Here is a 19945-nt window from a genome sequence, read left to right as displayed (position 1 = left end):
TAAATTTACTTTATCGATACTTTTCACAGCGAAGGTGAAGACATCTCATACAGTTTTCCATTTCTTGACACTGAGAACGCTGCTGTCATGTGCTTTTAGATCAGCCTAAACATCAGATGGTACCTCTGGGGCGGCCGGTGGCACAGTGGTTGGAGCAGTCGCCCCATGTAAAGAAGCCGAAGGTCCTCGAGGCAGTGGCAGCGGGTTTGACTCTCTCTCGCTCACCCCATTTCCTGTCTGTCCTACATAATAAAAGGCTTCAAAACTGCCTAAAAAAAATCTTTAAAAACATCAGATAGCACCTCTTTGCAATTTGGGAGTCTTTTTCAGACATCCTGAATAAGAAATAAAGCCCCTTTTCTATTAATAATCTGAATCTGCAAAGTATCTCATGGTTTAAAACAAACGTAGTGGAGTAAAAAGCATAATATTGTAGTGGAGTAGAAGTATAAAGCAGCAGAAAATATGAAGACTCAAGAAAAGTACACCTTAAATTTGTACTCAAGGTACGGCACTTGAGTAAATGTACTTAGTTATACTCCAGCGCGGGTCTTGATGAAAAGAAGACGAGCAGAAACATTTACTTTGTTAGTATTCATAATAGTTTGTATACACAATGTATAGGAGCACCAATAAAAAAACATCTTTTTTTCCAAACCTTTTTTTGAACATTTTTTAAAAAGCCACAGTTTTTTTTTCTACAGAAAGCGAAGAAAGCTCTGTACATGAACAAGCAACAACATAATTCCTCATCATGAGCCGCGAAGTAAACAACTCAGCTGCTCAAATTCATATCATCTCTGAAGCAAAAACAAAACAAAACATAAAAAACAAGACCAGCTGCCTGCTGCTTACCTAGGACACTACGTTACACAAACAGCTTTTGATATTTAAAACACAAGATATGTAAGAAATGTACTTTTCAAAAATTGTGAAAAAGTGCAATACAGGTTCAACTGTTTACAACTCAATAGATTATTTCCCAAATGGAGTCCGGTCCTTTTTCTCCCCCCCCCCTTTGTTTTCAATCATGTTTCCCCCAAAACGTGTTCCTTGTTTGTATCCATAGTTAAAATCTCTTACAGTTATATTGACATTCATGACGATGTACATTTATGAGAAACATGGTATTCACAAAAGTAGAGCAAATTACTATGATTGCAAATGACAAATTTCTTTGGGTAAGAGGGTAATGAAAAACTAGCTTCTTAGATGAACTTCTTTTTTTTTCCTTTTTACATCGGATTTGTGTAGAACAAGCTTCTTTTTTTTTTTTCTTCATACAAAACCTACCATGTAAAAAAAAAAAATCTGGGGAGTCCCATTGAAAAGGCCAACATCTTTGCATCGTATAAGATTTGTAAAAGAACCAGGGTGTCTGATGAAGAACAGGAGCAGGAGAAGAAAAAAACAAACAGCTAACGCACGCCGCTGTGGGTAAATGCACACGTGGTTCAGCAGTACGGACGTCTGAAACCAAATATTGGTTTTTGGAAACAACACACACTTTCCATCGAACTTCTCGTATAAAAGATTCGTCTGTTGCAGGTGATTGATTGATTGATTGATTGATTGACTGACTGGGTGGGTGCCATGTGAGTTTTTTTTCTGATTTTTTTTTTAAGAGGGGTGGGGGACAGCGCCCTGAGTCCTCGGTACCCCTGACCTGTGAGGAGATACTGTCAAGTCCCACAGAACTACATAGAAACTGCAATGGCAGCGAGTGACAGCACATCTCCGAGTGACATCCGCAGAGAGCCGAGACGTCTCGACTGTCCAACATACAAACATGTTGGTAAGGCTTTTAAAACGGAGCTCCCACAAGAAACAAAAGACTGAAAAAGAAGATGTTTTAATGTACAAAGGGGGCAACACAATGCCAGAGAAGAACGTACTGTAAAACACATCAGGCTTCTCTCCCCATTTGATATGAAAACTGAGCTTCGGGACTCACTTGAAATCCCACTTTCATCCCAAATAATAACAATGAACAAATGGGAAACATCGAAAGAATGAGGCAGTTTAAAAAAAAAACACAACATATGTACATGTTTATAAGGATATGTGTGTAAAAAAAATAATACAATAACATAGAAAATAATAAAAAGTCATGGCACAATATATGACACAAGGGGATAAAAAAACGACCGTGTTTATGAATAATGTAAGCTTGTAAAGGGGGGGCTGATATCCAATGTTCACTTCACTGAAACGGCCCAATAGATTTACAAAATGCACAAAGAAAACACTAATCAAACAAACACTGTGTGTAGACTGCGCTGATGAGCACCAACATCAAAATCAGCATATTTTTGGACTTTCTCCTTTTGACTTGACATTGAATCAACCGTTCGCCCACAAAAAAACCTACCGTACGTATTTTTGCCGAGGAAAAAATTCACAATCTTCCGGTTGAAAGCGACCAATGTTTTAAAGTTCATTGTCTCTGAGAACGGTTCTTCATAAAAAGAGGATGCGCGTCACTTTTTCCTTCCCTCTCATGGCAATCTCCTTCCTGAGACTGAGCAAGGTAAGCCGAAAAAAAGTTCCTAAGTTTCAGTCTGGAGTTTTTTTGTTTTGTTTTTTTCCTCTGCAGGGGGACGTGAGAGTTTTCTTGGGCACAAGAAGCCATTTTGTGTCCACCAGCGTCTGGCTCCCAACGTTCATGTTTGGGCATGTTTGTTTGACTTTGAGAGTGTGTGTCTTTCTGTGTGTACATGTGAGAGAGAGTGTGTATGTAGGTGTGCGTGCATGCTCATGGCGCTGTGGTGATGGCGTTCAGGTCCTTCATGAGGCCCTCGAGGTGGGCCATCTCCTCGGTCAGCTCGTCGGGCTCGTAGCTCTGAGGGAGAGGAACAGGGTTACTGCGGGGGGCGGGGGAGGGGCAGGGGGCGAGGGAGGCAAGCACCTGGAGGGAGGGAGGGAGGGAAGGAAGGAAGGAGGGAGGAGAAAAAAGGGAAAGGAGAGGAGGAAAGGGTCAGTCTTTCACAGAGGACAGGGGGAGTCGTATGGGTGGGGTGAGGCGAGCTGGGGGATGGGTCAATGGGACTGAAGCGACGTAAACAACAACAACAACAACAACAAAAAAAGGCAGCAGACAAAAGCAAAACATCCAAAAGAGAAGTCAACAAATGGTCAACAACCAAACGGGGATGAGGACATGGAGATTAAATGGTCAAAATAAAATCATTCCGGTTATGGGTTGTGTTATGGTCAGTTGTTAGAAGTTAAATGAGTTGATCAAACGGCAGCCGACAACGCCACAAAAATGGTGAGATTGAAGTTGGAAAGAATGAAAAGAGAGAGAGAACAAACAGAAAATGTGGTTAAAACCAATGTCCAGTGGAAAGTAACTGTATATTCCAGTGCCCAAAGAAAACATGGATTTGGAAGGAATGTGTGATCGGTATCATTTTAAATGACTAAATAATAAATATTCACCAACGTCAGGCCTGGTTAAACAGACTGCAATGCTACAAGCAGCCAGTGTGGGGCGCTATACTCACGCTGTCGACATCTTCCAGCATCTTGCTGGTCTCTGGCACATCGGGGGCGTTGGGCACAGTGACAATCATTGGTGTTCGTGTCCTTCCTAGTGTTCCAATAGAGGCTGTTTTAACAACATGGGGGTGAGTAGGAAGCCCTGAATGTGACAAATGCACACAAATACACATCAGTCAATGAAGGCAACAAATGACAAATGGGAAACTACTCTCTGCAAGAGTGAACACATCTGCCTTGAGTCACCTATTCATAGTTTAGTGAAAGTTTTGGTTTTTTACTACTTGCATTGGTCAAATTGTCCTGAAAAGTGAAGATTCAGGACTTTGTTTTGAAAACAGGTTTGAATGTTTCCAGAAGTTTTTTTATATATATATATAAAAAAATTCCATTAAAACACCAAAACCAAGAATGTATTGATCACTACCACCACGTGTGTAATCTTCTGTGTAAGTCTGATAGAGCACCTTCCCTTTGTTGTCCAAACATTATTAAAACACACCAGTGAGCCACACTGTTGAGTGACATGTTCCTCCAATACCCTGAACACACACACTGTGGTTTATTTTGACTCAATCCAACATACAGTGTCCTGCTGCAGAGACGGCTCCAGAGAGGACCAAATGTGTATTAATCCACAGCTAAAAAAGTCACCATGAAATGAACTACTTTCTGCTGTTTGAGTCAATTTAAAATGTACGTGACCTGTTTTTAAATATTTAAATCTTCTGAGTGACACAGACAGGCTGGGGATGTCTGAAAGTACTAAGAAAGACTAAAGCACTGTGGTTTTGGTCTTTTTATGTGGACAGAATATCACCAGTCTTGTTCTTAAACCTAAGTGTAATGAAAATGAGGATGAAGTGGAGGAAAGCAACTTGTATTCTTAGAGATTCCCAATATAACATAATAAACTTATTAATATAACATTTTCATTGACAGGAGGCGCACTCGCACTGTCCATTCGTACCGTGCACAAGCACGCTTCACGGCTAAAGTCTCGTTCATTTGACCAGTGTGAGCACAACTGTACCGCATGCAGGCACGGCACGCTTGCCGGCCGTGGCCCGGTTAAGAGAGGTGGGCTTTTGAAAAGCACGGCTACACATGTACGGGCACGAGCGTTAGCATCAACAGCATTCCTGATGTCTGTTTATATGCGTCTGTTCCTTGTGACGGATATTTTAAAACTGATAAAACTCAGAGGGGTGATGACGTATAAACAAGAGGCACTCGAGCCGAGGCCCAGATCATTTCAAGTAATGTGATTACAAATGGGCCTGGGCCGCGGAGGAAGAGGGGGTTCAATCACCCTAAAGCATGGGGTACAGTGCGAATGGACAGTATGAGTGCGCCCTGAGAAAACTATGCATCAAAATATCTAGATAATTAAAAAGTTGTGTAACTTAAGGAATCATATAAATAATAAAAGGTATTAAGTGTATTTTTGGCAAAAAGTGGATGTTAATCTCTTTAACCAGGCAGTGAGTTATGAAACATCATGATGTCACAGTGAAGTTGACCTTTTGGATATAAAACATCAGCCTTCATCATTTCCATGTGTGTGTGTGTGTGTGTGTGTGTGTGTGTGTGTGTGTGTGTGTGTGTGTGTGTGTGTGTCTGCTCACCAGTCTGTGCGAGCAGCGGAGTGCTGGGCAGGGCAGGCGATTCGTACGATGGATGGCTGGTGGCTGGGATTGCAGGTACGGCGAAGCTCTTGAGCGGGTGGGCGTGGGCGTGCGGGTGGGCCGAGCGATGGGGGGGCAGGTTGCTGGAGTAGCTGGGCTCCTCCTCTGTGGTGGTGGAGCCGTGGTAGCTGCCCTCAGGGTCGGCCAGGATCTCAGACGGGCAGGACACCTGAGAGGAGGCGGTGGCTGGAGGGAGGGGCTCCGAACTGGGGGTATTCCTCACTGACTCTGGAGGGGTAAGGGAGAGACAATGAGCAGAGGTTTACAGGCATACGCATATTTTTGGTCTATTGAACAATTCAGCTGTAACTCAGTGCATTCCTGGTAGTAACGTTGAGTTTTTTTGGTAGAAGTTGATGTGACTAGAAGAGAATATTTCAGGCAGGAAGGTCAGAGAAGAGTCGTTAGTAACACTTAAAAAATATATGAATGTAGCAATATGGCAGCTGCATGCAAATGAATGAGCAAATGACAAAACCAGTTAATGAAAATGAGTGTGCTGTCTTCCGGTTTTTCTCCTGCTGTCCAGCAAGGGGCAGTGTCTCACCTGTGGAGTCCACCCTCTCTAGATGGGAGATGGGGGTGGCGCAGGCGTGCAGGCGTGGGTGCCCGCTGCCCTGGTGGTAGAGGTAGCTGCGTGTCGGCGACGCCAGGCTGCCCATGTGATAATGGTGGTGATGGTTATCAAGGGAATGGATGGGGTGAGCACTAATCACAGCTGTGATTGGAAATGGACACACACACAAACACACACACACACAGGACGAAATGTTTAACCAGGTGTAATAATGATAGATGGCGTGGAAGTATTGCTGGTGAGATACACACACATGCAGTTTTCTGTAATAAACACACTTGAATGTTCTCTGTCTGTCACTCATTTACCAAATTCAGAAAAAAAACAATAACAATGAACATTTTTTTAGGGAAGCATCAGATGAATTTGTGGTTTGGTCATTTGTTCCCAAATTCTAAGTGAAGATTTTCCAAATCGACTGCTCGCTATCTGCGGATTATCTCACACACACACACACACACACTATCTCTCACACACACTTACGCTGAGGCGGCTGTGCGTCAAAAGGCATCATCATTTTAGGCCTCATCCCTCGTCGGCCAGCTAGTGTAGACAGGCTGTCCTCTGATTCGTGGCCTAAAAGGTATGGTGGAAACCAGCCAATCAGAAAGACTCTCTACTGTTCTTTTTTTGTGAATGATCCATCTTTAGACCTGAGGATCCTTAATCAATTTTATATTCATGGGGTAAGATTGCATTTCTAAATCTCATCGTCACACTCAGCACTCTTTTGCTGTGAACTGATGATACTGAGCGGATTCACTGGACTGTGAACGCTGTAGTATCGGCAGCGTGTGCCTGCAGCACTGCGATCATGACAAGTAGTGGACATTATGTATGTAAAGCATGAAATGTTTTGCATGATAATAACAATGAAAAAACAACAGCAAAAAAAACATCCCAATTTCTCCTTCTCCTGCTGCCGTCGTCCCCCTGGAAGTAAAACTGAGGTTATTAACACACTAAACTGTTTTCTGAGTCAAGCTCCCAAAATGTACTTTCCTGTCTGCCAGGCAAACTCAAGAAGTTTGCTCAGTGTTATTATGCATGTAAGCTCAGGCAGCGAGGCCAGCATTTCACTTTGATCTCTTTCCTATAATATAATATTTTAGGTCTTCTCCTCTGGGGCAAGACTGACCACGGTAGGAGTTGCGCCGCTGCTGCAGGTGGGGGTTGCTTTCCAGGCCACTATCAGCCGGCGTGATGTCCTGCGAGGTGCGCGGGATGGGCGTTTCGGTCATGACTGGATTAGGATCTGGCGACTTATCCATGGGTTTGAGCTCCAGCCTCTCGTGGTGAATCCAAAGATCGGGTGGTTTCAGGTCTTTGGAGTTTCCCTTGTATTTGTGGGAGCCATTTGAGGACTTTGAGGCGGCTCGCTTTCTGCAGGAGGGAACAAAGAGGCAAGGGTGAAAGACTGACCTCATTTAAAGGGAAGTACCGGCAAGATGTAGATAGTTAGAAACTGTATTTTAGAAAACATGGAGAAACGAAAAGAGGACAAGAGAGGTAAAAGTGTAACTGAGCTTCTTACTTCTTCTGGTGGGACGTGGAGCGCCGTGTGCACAGGAAGGCCCCCACCACCACCGCAATGATGATGAAGGCTCCCACTGAGATGATGATGACAATGACCAGGATGTGGCCTTCACTGTTGCCTCCAACCCCTGATTTACCTCGAGAGGAGAAAGACTGGATTAGACTAGATACATTTTAAAATACCTCTTTAAAAGACACAACTACCGCAAAAATATGGTCACAAATTGCACTTTCAAGAGAAAAGAGCCTCATTTCCAACTTTCTAGACACAATGAGATCATGGTTTTAGTGACTGTAGTGTCTCAGTGATGGCATGGTATCTGATCAGGACTGTTAAAGAAATCTTACCAACTGCATTACCAGCGTCCTGCGGATGTTGGTTACCTGAAGGCCCCGGCTTCGGTGGAAGATTTGACGCTGAATAAAAATGGGAAAAATATGTTTTACGTTAGTGTTTTCATGGCCTCTTCTACTGTCAAACATTTATACATGTCATACATTATAACCTGAACATCTCTACAAGCAGAAACAGATTTTGATGCAGCCCAAGTTTTCATCAGCCCAAAAGATGGCAATCTCAGGAAAGAGAGATACACCAGGTGCAGAGTCAGCAGTGAAAGATAAAGTGTGGAGGGGGAGTTTACCTTGGTCATTAGCCATTTTGTCAGAGGACTCAGCTTAACAGGCCAAAGGAGAGCAGGGAGGGAGAGACAATAAAAAAGCAAAAAACTGGTTAGCTGAAAAGAGCGGCGTGAGAGACAGAAACAAAGCGAGAGATGGGAGCTGTGAGGGGGAGGAAAGAGGCCAAATTAGAAGAATGGGAACCAAACAGCAAGAGTGTATTACAGACAGAGCCAAGCTGATATCAAAAGCAAAGCATCGAAGTAAAGATTATAAAAATGATCCTACGAATGGTCCAATAAAACACAGACACAGATTTAAGTACTTTAGTAAACTTCCCACAAGTAAAGCTTTGATTTAAAAGGACTCATCCCTGTCAAGAGAATATTCAGTATGTATTTGAGGATATCATCCAGCAGGGCACACATTCCTAGAGGATTACTTTGTGATATTAAGCTTGTATTTCTACGGTGAAGCGCTGTAAAACTATGTATGAGTATTGCAGATCCTTGTGCAGTGTTTTGGCATCTGATGAGCCAATAAAAGCATTTATCTGTTAACCAAACTGGACTTTCATTCTCTCACCGGTGCCTTAAACTACAACACGCCCCAACCAAAGCCACCCCCCTGGCCTTGTTCCCCACTAATGAAGCAGTAATGGCATGCATGACATTTTAACAGAGCAAACACAGGGCGTCTTTCTGGCAACCTGACTAATGTAAATCCAATATTTATCCTCTCCCCTTAAAAGCTTTTGTATACTTCCACCAACTCCTGAGAAAGACATACTGCCCTTGAAGTGCTAGGTGGAATTATTCTTGAACTGGCAAAAGTGTGGGTGCAGTTTCCTTTAAACCATTTGTCCTTATGGTTGTTCCCGTCTCGTTTTCCAAACTTACTCTTTGGAGTGCGGAAATGAACGGCCTCAGACATGGGGCCCATGCCCTTTGAGTTTCGGGCCTGGATCTTGAAATAGTATGTAGTGTCCAGCGTCAGCTCCTGGATCTGGTGGGTCAGACGGTTGCCCACGACCGGTTCAATTACCCAGTCGTGGACCTCTGCGTTTACATCTGTGCTGTAGTAGATGATGTAGCCTGCAACAGGGAAGGTCAGAAAGAGAGAGAGCAATCTGTTAAGATTCAGTGGCGTTAATGCTGAGCAAAATAACATCAACTACGATGTTTTTGTGATACTTAGTCCAAGTCAAGCTGTGCCATCAGAGTCATGCATAACACTCTTTATTGGGTAATTAAATTCACTGCATTGCAGCTCCTACATTTTCTGTGGATTTTTTTCAAACGCAAATCAAATCTCCACCTAAATATGATTTAACTATAGTCAATGTTTAGTAACGAGCTGTTAAAGAGGTCAAAATGGTTAAAATTTAGTCAGATATCTGACTTTTTTTCTGCCTAGAAAAACACATTTGCTTTATTCTTTTATTACTAAATGTTTGGAGTTTGCATGTTCTCCCCGTGTCTGCGTGGTTCTCCCCAGGTTCTCTGGCTTCCTCCCACGGTCCAAAGACACGCATGTGTTAGGTGTTAATTGATGACTCTTAATTGCCCGTAGGTGTGAATCTGACTGTGAATGGTTGTCTGTCTCTATGTGCCCTGCGATAGACTGGCGTTCTGTCCAGGGTGTACCCAGCCTCACGCCCGATGTCAGCTGTGATCAGAGCCAGCCCCCTGCGACCCCATCGGGGACAAGCGGTTGAAGATGATGGATGTGTACAGTTAAAACATAAATGTCACCATTTGATGCACCGTACCAGATTATGACTTATATCTAATTCTGTAGTCCTTTGGCAGGTCAAAATACAGAAACCGTAGCACAACAAACAGTCTACAGTAAAAACATACTGTGGCACAAGTTATACAAAGCAGAACACACAGGGCAGGCAATACAAAGCTAAACACGAAAGCACATCGCAAATCTATGCTGGTCCAATAAAGGCAAGTCATGAATGACCCTAAATATAGAATTTCAAGTCAGTGAGTACAGAGCTGAGCAGCTTCTCTACGTTGGTTTTGAAAGTGCTGATAAAGCTGCAGCTGCTGCTGATTTGTGGCTTTAACAGAAAAAACTGGGGGGATTTTTAGGTTGAAACTGAGTCTAGATCTACCACATTATACTGTATGTATGTATATGTAACACACAAGAGAGACTCACCAGTGATCTTTCCATTGGCCTCAGAGGGAGGCTGCCAGTTGACGATTATGGTGCGAGGTTTGTTCTCTTTGCTCACCACGGTCACGTCCTTCGGGGAGGAACTGGGAACTGTGGGAGGGGTGGAGGGGTGGAGGGATGTAGGAGTTATTGAGACAGGACATTTGCTGTGTTGTTGAGATATAAAGGTCAAGATGGCGCACGCTTTTTACAGTTCTAAATTCAACAACATGGTGCTCTCACTAGTATCTTTACTACAAAGATATGAGTAAACTGTGTCTTTGTGCTGGGTATGTCTATACAAGGACAAATGAAAGTTTATGACTTGTTTACGTGTGTGTGTGTGTGTGTGTGTGTGTGTGTGTGTGTGTGTGTGTGTGTGTGTGCGTGTGTGTGTGTCTGTTTATGACCGTGTAGATAAAATCCACTTGCACTCTTGTGAAACGAACCCCTGGCTGGGCAGAAAAGAACTGGCTGTTCTCACCTCTTAATAAAAAAACAACAAAATGTTCCACTTCATTTTTTATGAAAAGTCCAATAACTCTCAACCCAATAACACATATAAACAAAATCAGTTTGAGTTTTTAATGTCTGGTTTATTGTGAGGCATCTTTAAGCTCAGCCGTTACAGCTTATAATGAAGTATGGACTCTGACACTTCAATATCTGCACGTAGCACTGCAGGAATCTCATCAAATACTCAGGGGATTGTATGTTTTTGAAACAAAATGGCCTATGGATTTAAAAGGACTATACGTTGCTATGGTGACGGCACTCCAAGTCGTTTTAACACAGAAACGGTAAATTTATGTAATTTGGATGCAGCAGACTCGGGGGAGACAGTAATCATTTACTGTCTTGCCTCAGATATTGTGCCGAGCAGAAGGGAACATAAAGTTCAACAGTAATGGAATAATGAACAGGAAAATAAATAATGGATCCAAATAAAATGTTGTTTTTTTTAGCCCATAAAAGGAGTCAGGCCTCAGTTTGCTCCTCAGGCTGACACACTGCCAAGGGTCTGCAAGTCAAGAGAAAAATGTAAACAAATTGTTTTAACACAAAACTGTATTTGTAGTCTTCTGATTATGACTGTTATTTATTCATGATTGGTCCAATTGCATATTCTGCGTGGAAGCGGGGTTAGTCCAACTTACTGGCAGTGAACGGCAGAGCAGTGCGGAAATTATATTCTGCAATCACCAGATTTTCTGCAGGTTTTCTCAATTTCACTCACAGTTAGTGTGCGATTTACTGATAAATACCTTTCGTATTATTTTGATTATATATTCTGTGCAGAGGCCGCTTGATTTTCCACAGGTGTGTCCTCTCCTTCCATTTGGGCTGCGAGAAGTGAAACGTTACTCCCAGCCAGCCAGGGGCTTGTTATGCTGAACTTATTGGTTTATGTCTTTGTGATTATGTTCAGTTTGTGTGTTTCTGCACAATTATTTCTGTGTGTGTGTGTGTGTGTGTGTGTGTGTGTGTGTGTGTGTGTGTGTGTGTGTGTGTGTGTGTGTGTGTGTGTGTGGGCGTGTGCTCCTACTGGTCTCAAAGGTGGTTCCCTGTGCAGTCATGCTCCATGTGCTGGTGCGGCGCCCTTTGGTCACCATGACGGAGAACTCGTAGAGTGTGTTGGGCTTCAGACCCGTCACCATGTGGTTCAGGCTGGTGGTGTTGGCCATCTGAGCAGGGACAGGCAAACACACAAACACACACTATGAACAACAATTCAGCTAGTTTGATGGCAGATCATGAACACTGAGGAAGTATTTTATCATTAAATTTGATCTTTTTTAACACTCAATTATCAATACAACCTATTCGTCTGCTGGTGATTTTCCTGATTCATTGATTAACATTATGACAGAAAATGGGGAAAAATACCTATTATATATTTATATTATATGTTCTTCATATCTTTAAAAAAACAAAAAATGTATTGCCATTTTAGGAATCATCACAAAACAACACATTGACATGACTTGTTCCAATAATAAGCGTTTAGGATACATTATACACACTGACCACCGAGTGGAAGCAGAACCTTTTACATTTTGCTATGCTCAGTTGTGTTTGGTTTGAAAAATAGTGTTACACAAAAACATGTGTAACCCTAATGAATAAGTTGTAAAACCAAATGCAGCGAATTACTACATTCATGAACTGTTACTGCAAATAAAAAAACCTCGTGTTATGCAATAATTCATCTTGTAATTTGCTGGCCTGAGCTGAGTCAGGTTCGCTAACAGCCCTATCCGTAACGTTGCGTGCTATGACAGAAATGCAGTTCTCCGGTGGGGGCTGTCAAACAGAGGTCAGTGGGATAGGAAAAGAAAACACTCTGTTCTAAGGAAACATGCTGCCACTTTGAGAGCAGCCGTCTCTTCAATAATGTACAAGCTCGTCTGGCTACTGCGAGCACAGAGGACATGAGGAACAGCGGCATTAAGGTGAGGACATCACCGTTTCTTAGACTGGTCTCAAGATAGACTCGCACACAAACAGGACGTAGTTTACAGAGTGAAGGATCCACTGACGCAAAACACCAGAAGAGACCTAATAGACTTGTTAAGATATTGAATTTGGTTAATGGGACTGAAACATAACGAGCCAGTGGAACTCTTTAATTACTGCCACAGCGAGAGAATCAAACCAATTTGAGCTTCAAGCAGCAAGACTTGACTGCTGAGTCTGTGTGTATGTGTGTGTGTGTGTGTGTGTGTGTGTGTGTGTGTGTGTGTGTGTGTGTGTGTGTGTGTGTGTCAATGTGTGTGGTGTGTGTCAATGTGTGTGTGTGTGTGTGTGTGTGTGTGTGTGTGTGTGCCTGTGTGTGTGTGTGTAATGCGCGTGTGTGTGTTTGTGTGCCTGTGTATGTGCATGTGTGTGTGTGCATGTGTATGTGTGCATGTGTATGTGTGCATGTGTGTGTGTGTGTGTGCCTGTGTGTGTGCTTGTGTGTGTGTCAATGTGTGCATGTGTGTGCGTGTGTGTGTGCGCGCGTGTGTTCTGAGTTGGCTGAATGGAGAATGCACTGTCAGATGTACAGACTGTTTTCTAGTTCTTAGTTTATCTCTTGTTGAATAATTTATCAGTTTATCTTATTTTTCAGGCTGGGCTCAGCGTGATTCACTACAAATATTTTACTCTGTTTAAAACATTACACTCATGTGCACTCATGACTTTTGCTCAAACCTAAGGATTGCTGCTCCTTTTGTTCTATATATTTGAAAATGGAATACTTTTATGTTTTGTACTGTTAGTCAGAAAGAACAAACAATCAGAGTACCCTGGGCAGTGGGAAATTATTAGCATTTTTCACTATTTTCTGACATGTTATAGACTAAACAAAGGATAAATGAATGACAAAAAAGAATATTAAAGAGATATTTAAGTTTTTATTATATTTTACTCCTCAGAGAGTATGCACCATGAATCCATGGTTGCTCATGGCATGATGGAAAGTTTTGATTTTAACAACACAACTTTGTTTGGCTGCACTGTAAACAGATACACCAGTCTGTCATGTGGAAAAAGCGCGTCTCAACTGCCTTAAAGCAATATTTAGGCTTTACTTTCTCATCCTTTCATGTTATGTTCATTTTGCATGAAAGTTCTTAATAAAATGAAATAATAATTTTAATTTGTCAAGTTTTTCATTCACACAGGAGTATACAAAACCAGACTTCCCCATGTGGTTATTTCTTCTAGACTATTTATGTATTTACTGAATTATCAGAAAACATGCTATATCGTGATATGTATAGTTACGAAGATATGAAATGACCTATGTCGGGATATCAGATTTTGGGCGTATCGATCAGCTTTACTAATGCTGCAACACTAAATTATGAGGAAGAATTTCTTAAAAACAGAGTGACTTCTTCTCTTGTTTTGGATGGAAATAGATTATAACTCAGACACAATCGTCTGCATTATGCTTCCAATGTGCTTGGGAGCTGCTGTGGCAATACTTTATTATACTGTATATCATCATCACATGATATTTCTGTTTATGTTCAGCGCATTGATGCATCTCTCCTGTAAGTGTAGGCAAGGAGGGAGCGCAGCACAGAAATACACAGACATTGCACTGTATTAAATGAAGGTGTATCACCAAAGTTTGATGAGACTGAAATGAGAATGAAATTGAGTTGAACTTGAATTGCACCAAGTTGTAAAGAAGTTACTTGAGCTTAAAAGTGCTGAGCTAAACCAGAAAAAGCAGCGGGAGTTTATAAATTAAACTGGAGCATCTTTTATTTGAGAAACTCATCCTCAATTATCTTAAGAGTAATACAGAACAAATCCTTTGAATCCAATTATCTGAAGGAACAAACCCACATCAAACCCGGACGAAGAATCTCCTACCTTCACTTTAGTGTTGGCAGGGATGTTGGTCTTCCAGCGCACCGTGTAGAAGCGGTTATCTGTGATCTTCTGGTTCTTGGGCAGCGAGTTGTCCGCCCAGGTCACCTTGATGGTGTCGTGGCTCAGCACGGAGGCCTGAACACCCACGGGCGGCATCATGGGAGAGGGGTCTGGTACTGGGGTGTATGGAGCATGGAAGAGTTCGTACAGGTCAACATCGGGGTCTATGGGGTCTGCACGTCAGGCAGGAAAATCCGCATGCACGCACACAAATTAAAATGACCAAAATTAAAACATAAAGTCAAGCGTGGCGGATCAGACAGTGGAGTCAAAACAGGATGCAGGGAAGGAACCGACAGGAGAAAATAAGGTTAATGAGTTAAAATAAAGAAGGGTGAGGGAGAAAAAAGGTGAGTGCAACATGGATGGGATTGGGAAGGGTGAAGAGAAAGAGAGAGAAGATTCTATTAGAAAAACAGACAGTGACCTCGACAATAAGACAAATCTACAGGCTGTATAGGAGCTACTGTACAGAATGGGATCTATTAATAGCTACTGTGGCACTACAGACAGAGAGGAAGAGATACTCTATTCATCAGAAAAGATTTCAGTTGATGGAAAACTAAGCTGAAAGCAGATACCCACAACTCTACAGCCAACCTTTTAAACTCGCACATTTAAGTATCGACTCTTTTCAGAGGGAGCTGAACTGTTACAAAATGTTTACGTCATGGAGCTTTTCACAACATTTGAATGCAAAGTGGATAAACAGAAGGACACTGAACATTTTTCCACTTTTGCATGTCCTTGAAAACTGTAGAACAAATGCAGCGGCTTCAAGTAGAGACGCCTGCAGGCAGAGAAGAGGGTCACGGACGAATGGTGGTTGTGTTGAGTGCTGCTTCTGTTCTCAGGCTCAAAGGTGTTCGGTGAAAAGCTTGCGGTGACAGTTTCCTCTTTGAAGCAATACCAGGTAAGGAGATGCATCACTTCAATTGGGAGAATTCAGTCGTGTAATAATAATGATAACAACAATACATTGTATTTTTGTTTGCATGTTGTGTATTATTGTTTCTGTGTTGCGTGTTTTAATTAGCACCTGACAACTTAACATCATGTTGTCCTGTATTATATATACTAACTATAACTATGTGTTTTTCATGTTTAAAGTAGTCTAATACCCTATTGGATGTGTCTAAAAGAACACTAAGGAAGCAAAAATTGCCCAAAATCTCAAAAATCTACCTGTGCATGAACTTTTTTTGTGTTTACCTGGGAAGTCTCCTCTTAAGTTGAAATCTAGTAACAGCGACCTGTTGTTTAATCATTTGAATATGTCAGAGTGACAGTGTGTATATGTGCTTGCATGAAAAACACTTGAGTGTGTTTGTGTGTAAGGTGCCTGCCCATTACACCTCATAAAACCCAGTGAGTGTGTGTTCGAGAGGGAAAGAGGGTTTCCAACAAGCAGCTCCTAGACTGAAGAATGAATGAGTCAAGATGGCCTCCCGGCTGCTGGTTTCCCTACTCTGGTTTAGTTGTGATGGAAGAAAAAGCTTTGGTCAGTCACCCTCGATGACACTCCTACTCGATCACTTGTTGGTCCTCTGCTCTCCTCTCCGCCTCGCTCCATTTGACACTTCTTTGTGCAGAGCTGCCCTCATTATATTCCCAAGACTGAGTCAGCGTGTGTGTGTGTGTGTGTGTGTGTGTGCATGATGTTCATGATTCATGTGGCTGTGGAGAGGCATTAAAGTTTTTGGAGTGGCATGCAAGCTGCACTTCTTCCCCCAGCTTGGAAGAGTACAGTCTCTGCTGTTAACCAGTAGAAAACAGTGCAGGGAAGGGGCCGACTTGCCCTTCTAACATGTTGTTACAGATGGGGGTGCAATTTCCTGCTCTTCAGTTGAAATGTCACATTATTATAACACATTCAACGTAGCACTCTCTAAACCTACGTTCACCAAGTTTTCCCGCAGTATTTTTTCCTTTCCAAAAGAAAAAGTACTATGTAGGTCAGCTCGTCTTTTTAATCCCGACTTGAACAAACTGGCAGGAAGGGAACGCGCCCCCGAGGATTCAGCGGCAGACGATGGTGGTGGGCTTTGGTTCTGCTTTGAGCAGAACGTTTGGATCTGACGAAGGGTTGCCAAAGACACCACGGGGGGTCTGCATGTGTGCAGCGCTGTGTGTGTGTGTGTGTGTGTGTGTGCAGCGCTGTGTGTGTGTGTGTGAGTGAGGAGAGAGCTTCACAGAGAAGAGTGTACAGTATGACAGTGCGCGGGTGTGAGCGCACACTTAGACTGCCACCCCCCCTCGAAGCGTGTTGCCGTGCTTCATGTCATCCAGCATCCCTCCCCTCTCAAGCTCTGTAATGCAATAGTGCTACGGCAGAGACAAACTGGAGCGATCGAGGCTGAGCGGGAGGTGGGAGGCTGGAAGAGAGAGGAAGGGGGTGAAGCCCACATTCTGGGGCACCATGTGGAGCGTGGGCTGGTTGTCTTCTGACATTGTCACATAGACTGGGTGTCAGTTGAGTTCACAGACTCTAACTGGCTGTGTTTTTTTCACACTTTAAGATCATTTGTCGAGCACGCTGGATCTGACGCTCTGATTTTTAACAGGGCTATGATCTGAGGCTTAAAGAATATGAGATTGTCGGGCTAAAAAGTCAAACAGGGTTGTCCATGTTGTTTGGATGATGCAAAAAAACTTTTTCATTGTAATGCATCCAGATATGCAAAAATAACATTAGAGCAGAGTACAGTGCGACTAGTAGTGGATTTTTACAGTAGATATTGATATCTAAGAAAAAAAAATTCAGTTACTATTTGATCAATATATGATTTTTAAACTTTTAATACTTTTTAAGACCCTGTAGAAACCCTGGTATTTGTTTGTGTCGACAACATCCCCGGCCATGATTAGAGACCTGGCCTTTATTTGAGGAAATACGGTGTGCTGCAGCCAGACACTCGGGGGCTATCGAGAGGTTTGGCTTAATTTTTGTGCATATTTATATACAGTCTATTGAGTTAGTGAGCTATAATCCAGTGTGTAGATACAGCTTTTTCCTTCACGATCCTGCACCTACTACAACTGCAGGATTGGATTTGCACAACAACCTCTTCCATATGTTCTCCAATAATATTTATTTACATTCTTTGTAGTTGGATTTTAGTTGCATCGTTATTTGAGAATCTTATTCCGTGACAACCGGGAGACACCTGGTAATCTAAGTGCTAAATGTGAGGGTTCTTAGCATTTGATTAAAAAGAGACTCTGGAAGGCATTAAGGAGAGAGTTAATTAGAGCAGTGATACACCCCGATGACCCGTTATATCTTCTGTAATTTGCTATCGTGACACATTTCTGCCTGATGGTGATCTCAGGTCAGAGAGAGAGCGAAGATAAATGTCAGCCGAAGACTACAGCCATACGGTGTGGGCATACCCCATAAATACTGTATGGGCTTCTGTTGTGTACCGGCAAAAGAGAAAACAGTTAAATGTGATTTAAGTAGGTACAGTTTGCAGTGTATCAAAGTGTAAAAGATTGTGTTTTCGTGTAGGCAGGGAGCAGATTTACGTGTAGATTTAGATGTGTGTAGTTCATACCTGACTGTGGTCTGGTGATGGCGCTCTCATACACGGGAATCCCCTCACCCACGTTATTATAGGCCTTCAGTGTGATCACATAGTGGGAGCTGGGGTCTGAGAGAGAGAGATTAAGACAGAGTGTGGCGAGAGAGACAGGAGAGGTGAGATAAATGAGATAATCAGCCATCTAATCAAGTCAAAACTCTCAAGACTCTCCACTCATTATTGTGATATTGGCCAGAAGGAGTGTTTGAATACGATCTTTCCTCTTACTGTGATTGTAATGAAAGCTTTAATTATCCATATGTAGATATTTTAACTCCTTAAATCTCTCCATTTCCTTAGATTATTTTTTAACACATAATCTATTTCTGGACCTCTTCCTGAAGCTCGGACTGGTGTAGTATTATTCTTTATGAGTAATTATGCCATTCATAAAACCCAACAACAGAGTAAGACCTATGTCATTTCCTAATGTAGAAATTGTATCTTGCTTTTCAACAGAGCGAAATCACAGCTTATTACTGAACACAGAGCGATCACAACAGTGCTTTCTTGAATTCTATTAATGAACTCTTCAGTTGAAGATGAATTAAATGAGCGCTGACTATAACTTTGGACTGATCGTACAGCACGCAACAGTCAGACCCAGCAGTAACATTTTGGTGAGGAAGACCTTTAATGTGAAGTTTCATTTGTTTTGATGTTAGCAAGTATTACAATCATCAAAACAAGTTTGTTTGATTTAAACACTTTTGACCTTTAATTATTGCGTCCCCAACAGGCCAATCTGTGTAATTAGCAGCTCAGGCGCATGGTGGAGAAGATCTCATTAATTCTGCAAATACTCACTATGAGGCACAGATCCATTGCTTCATAGTGTGTGTGTGTGTGTGTGTGTGTGTGTGTGTGTGTGTGTGTGTGTGTGTGTGTGTGTGTGTGTGTGTGTGTGTGTGTGTGTGTGTGTGTGTGTGTGTGTGTGTGTGTTTGCGAGAGGATTTGAAATTAAAATGTCAATGAACCACTCAGTTATATTTTTTTAGTAAGAAAATCAATGCAATGTTTATAACTGCTTCATTTTGGGCAAAGACTCATTCATCCCCACGGTCTCATCAATATCTGAAGAAGATTATTAAATGTAATTATGTGAGGACATCAATATCTGGCTAAAAACACTGCAATGTTGTGATAAACGTGCACAGAAAGACAGAGAGAACTACAGGGCTTTGTTCTTACCGAGGTTCTCGATAGTGTAGTAGCGCTGCTTGTAGTCCACTTTGATGGTCTGAGCATGGGGACTGCCGATGCCATAGCCGATGGTGTAACCACGCACCACGATGTCCTGGTTCTCAGGCGGCGTCCAGCTCACCACGATGCTGTTGACCAGCGGCCGCACATGGAGGGAGCTGGGCTGGTCTGGTACACGTGATTCTGGTGAAGGAAATGAAGGAAAGACTTAAGTCTCAATACAAGTGAGACAATCAGGTAATCAAGACCAATCACTCCAACTCTGCATGAAGTGAGCAAAGCAGAGATTTCTTACCATCCAGGTCGCTCTCAAACGTCTCTGCTGTGGTCCACTCTGTGGCAGGTCCCGTGCCGTTCACAGTCATGGCCGACACCCGGAAAGAGTACTCTGTCCCGCGCTCCAGACCTGGACAGGCAACACAAAGAGCTCTGATTAGACTGAGCTATGACAAAACAATAAAAGGCAGGTTTGACACTGATCTGCTGCTACAATTCGCACTTTGTTTTTCGTTTTATTTTAAAGGAAATGTTGATTTTCAGGAGAGGTGTCCTGATGAACATATATGTTTGGTATTTTAATATCTGCTGGTAAAAAAGAAGTCAAGGCGCTACAATACAGGAGTGGATAGATACAG

General features: G+C 42.5%; 1 protein-coding gene across 7 annotated transcripts in view; it reads right to left on the bottom strand.

Moving 5' to 3' along the window:
• Positions 1-632: 632 nt before the first annotated feature.
• neo1a (neogenin 1a) overlaps positions 633-19945 on the bottom strand; it is a 161952-nt gene continuing 142639 nt past the window's right edge. For 2 of the 7 annotated variants that reach the window (XM_083940586.1, XM_083940591.1), the window contains exons 14-29: positions 19606-19716; positions 19299-19493; positions 18081-18176; positions 14464-14639; positions 11639-11777; positions 10096-10203; positions 8823-9017; positions 7947-7979; positions 7651-7719; positions 7301-7439; positions 6905-7149; positions 6250-6342; positions 5737-5907; positions 5130-5417; positions 3507-3643; positions 633-2842 (exon numbers count right to left, since the gene is read on the bottom strand). In XM_083940586.1, the coding sequence (XP_083796712.1) occupies positions 2756-2842; positions 3507-3643; positions 5130-5417; positions 5737-5907; positions 6250-6342; positions 6905-7149; positions 7301-7439; positions 7651-7719; positions 7947-7979; positions 8823-9017; positions 10096-10203; positions 11639-11777; positions 14464-14639; positions 18081-18176; positions 19299-19493; positions 19606-19716 (2282 nt within the window). In that variant the 3' untranslated portion in view covers positions 633-2755. Of the gene's footprint in view, positions 3049-3506; positions 3644-5129; positions 5418-5736; positions 5908-6249; positions 6343-6904; positions 7150-7300; positions 7440-7650; positions 7720-7946; positions 7980-8822; positions 9018-10095; positions 10204-11638; positions 11778-14463; positions 14640-18080; positions 18177-19298; positions 19494-19605; positions 19717-19945 lie in introns of all 7 variants that reach the window. The other 5 variants (XM_083940589.1, XM_083940587.1, XM_083940592.1 and 2 more) reach the window with 5 other exon arrangements.

Source organism: Echiichthys vipera, assembly GCF_963691815.1.
Source record: "Echiichthys vipera genome assembly, chromosome: 1".
Taxonomy (NCBI): domain Eukaryota; kingdom Metazoa; phylum Chordata; class Actinopteri; order Perciformes; family Trachinidae; genus Echiichthys; species Echiichthys vipera.
The sequence above is the reverse complement of the archived record's forward strand: the minus strand, read 5'-3'. Positions and strand labels throughout refer to the sequence as shown.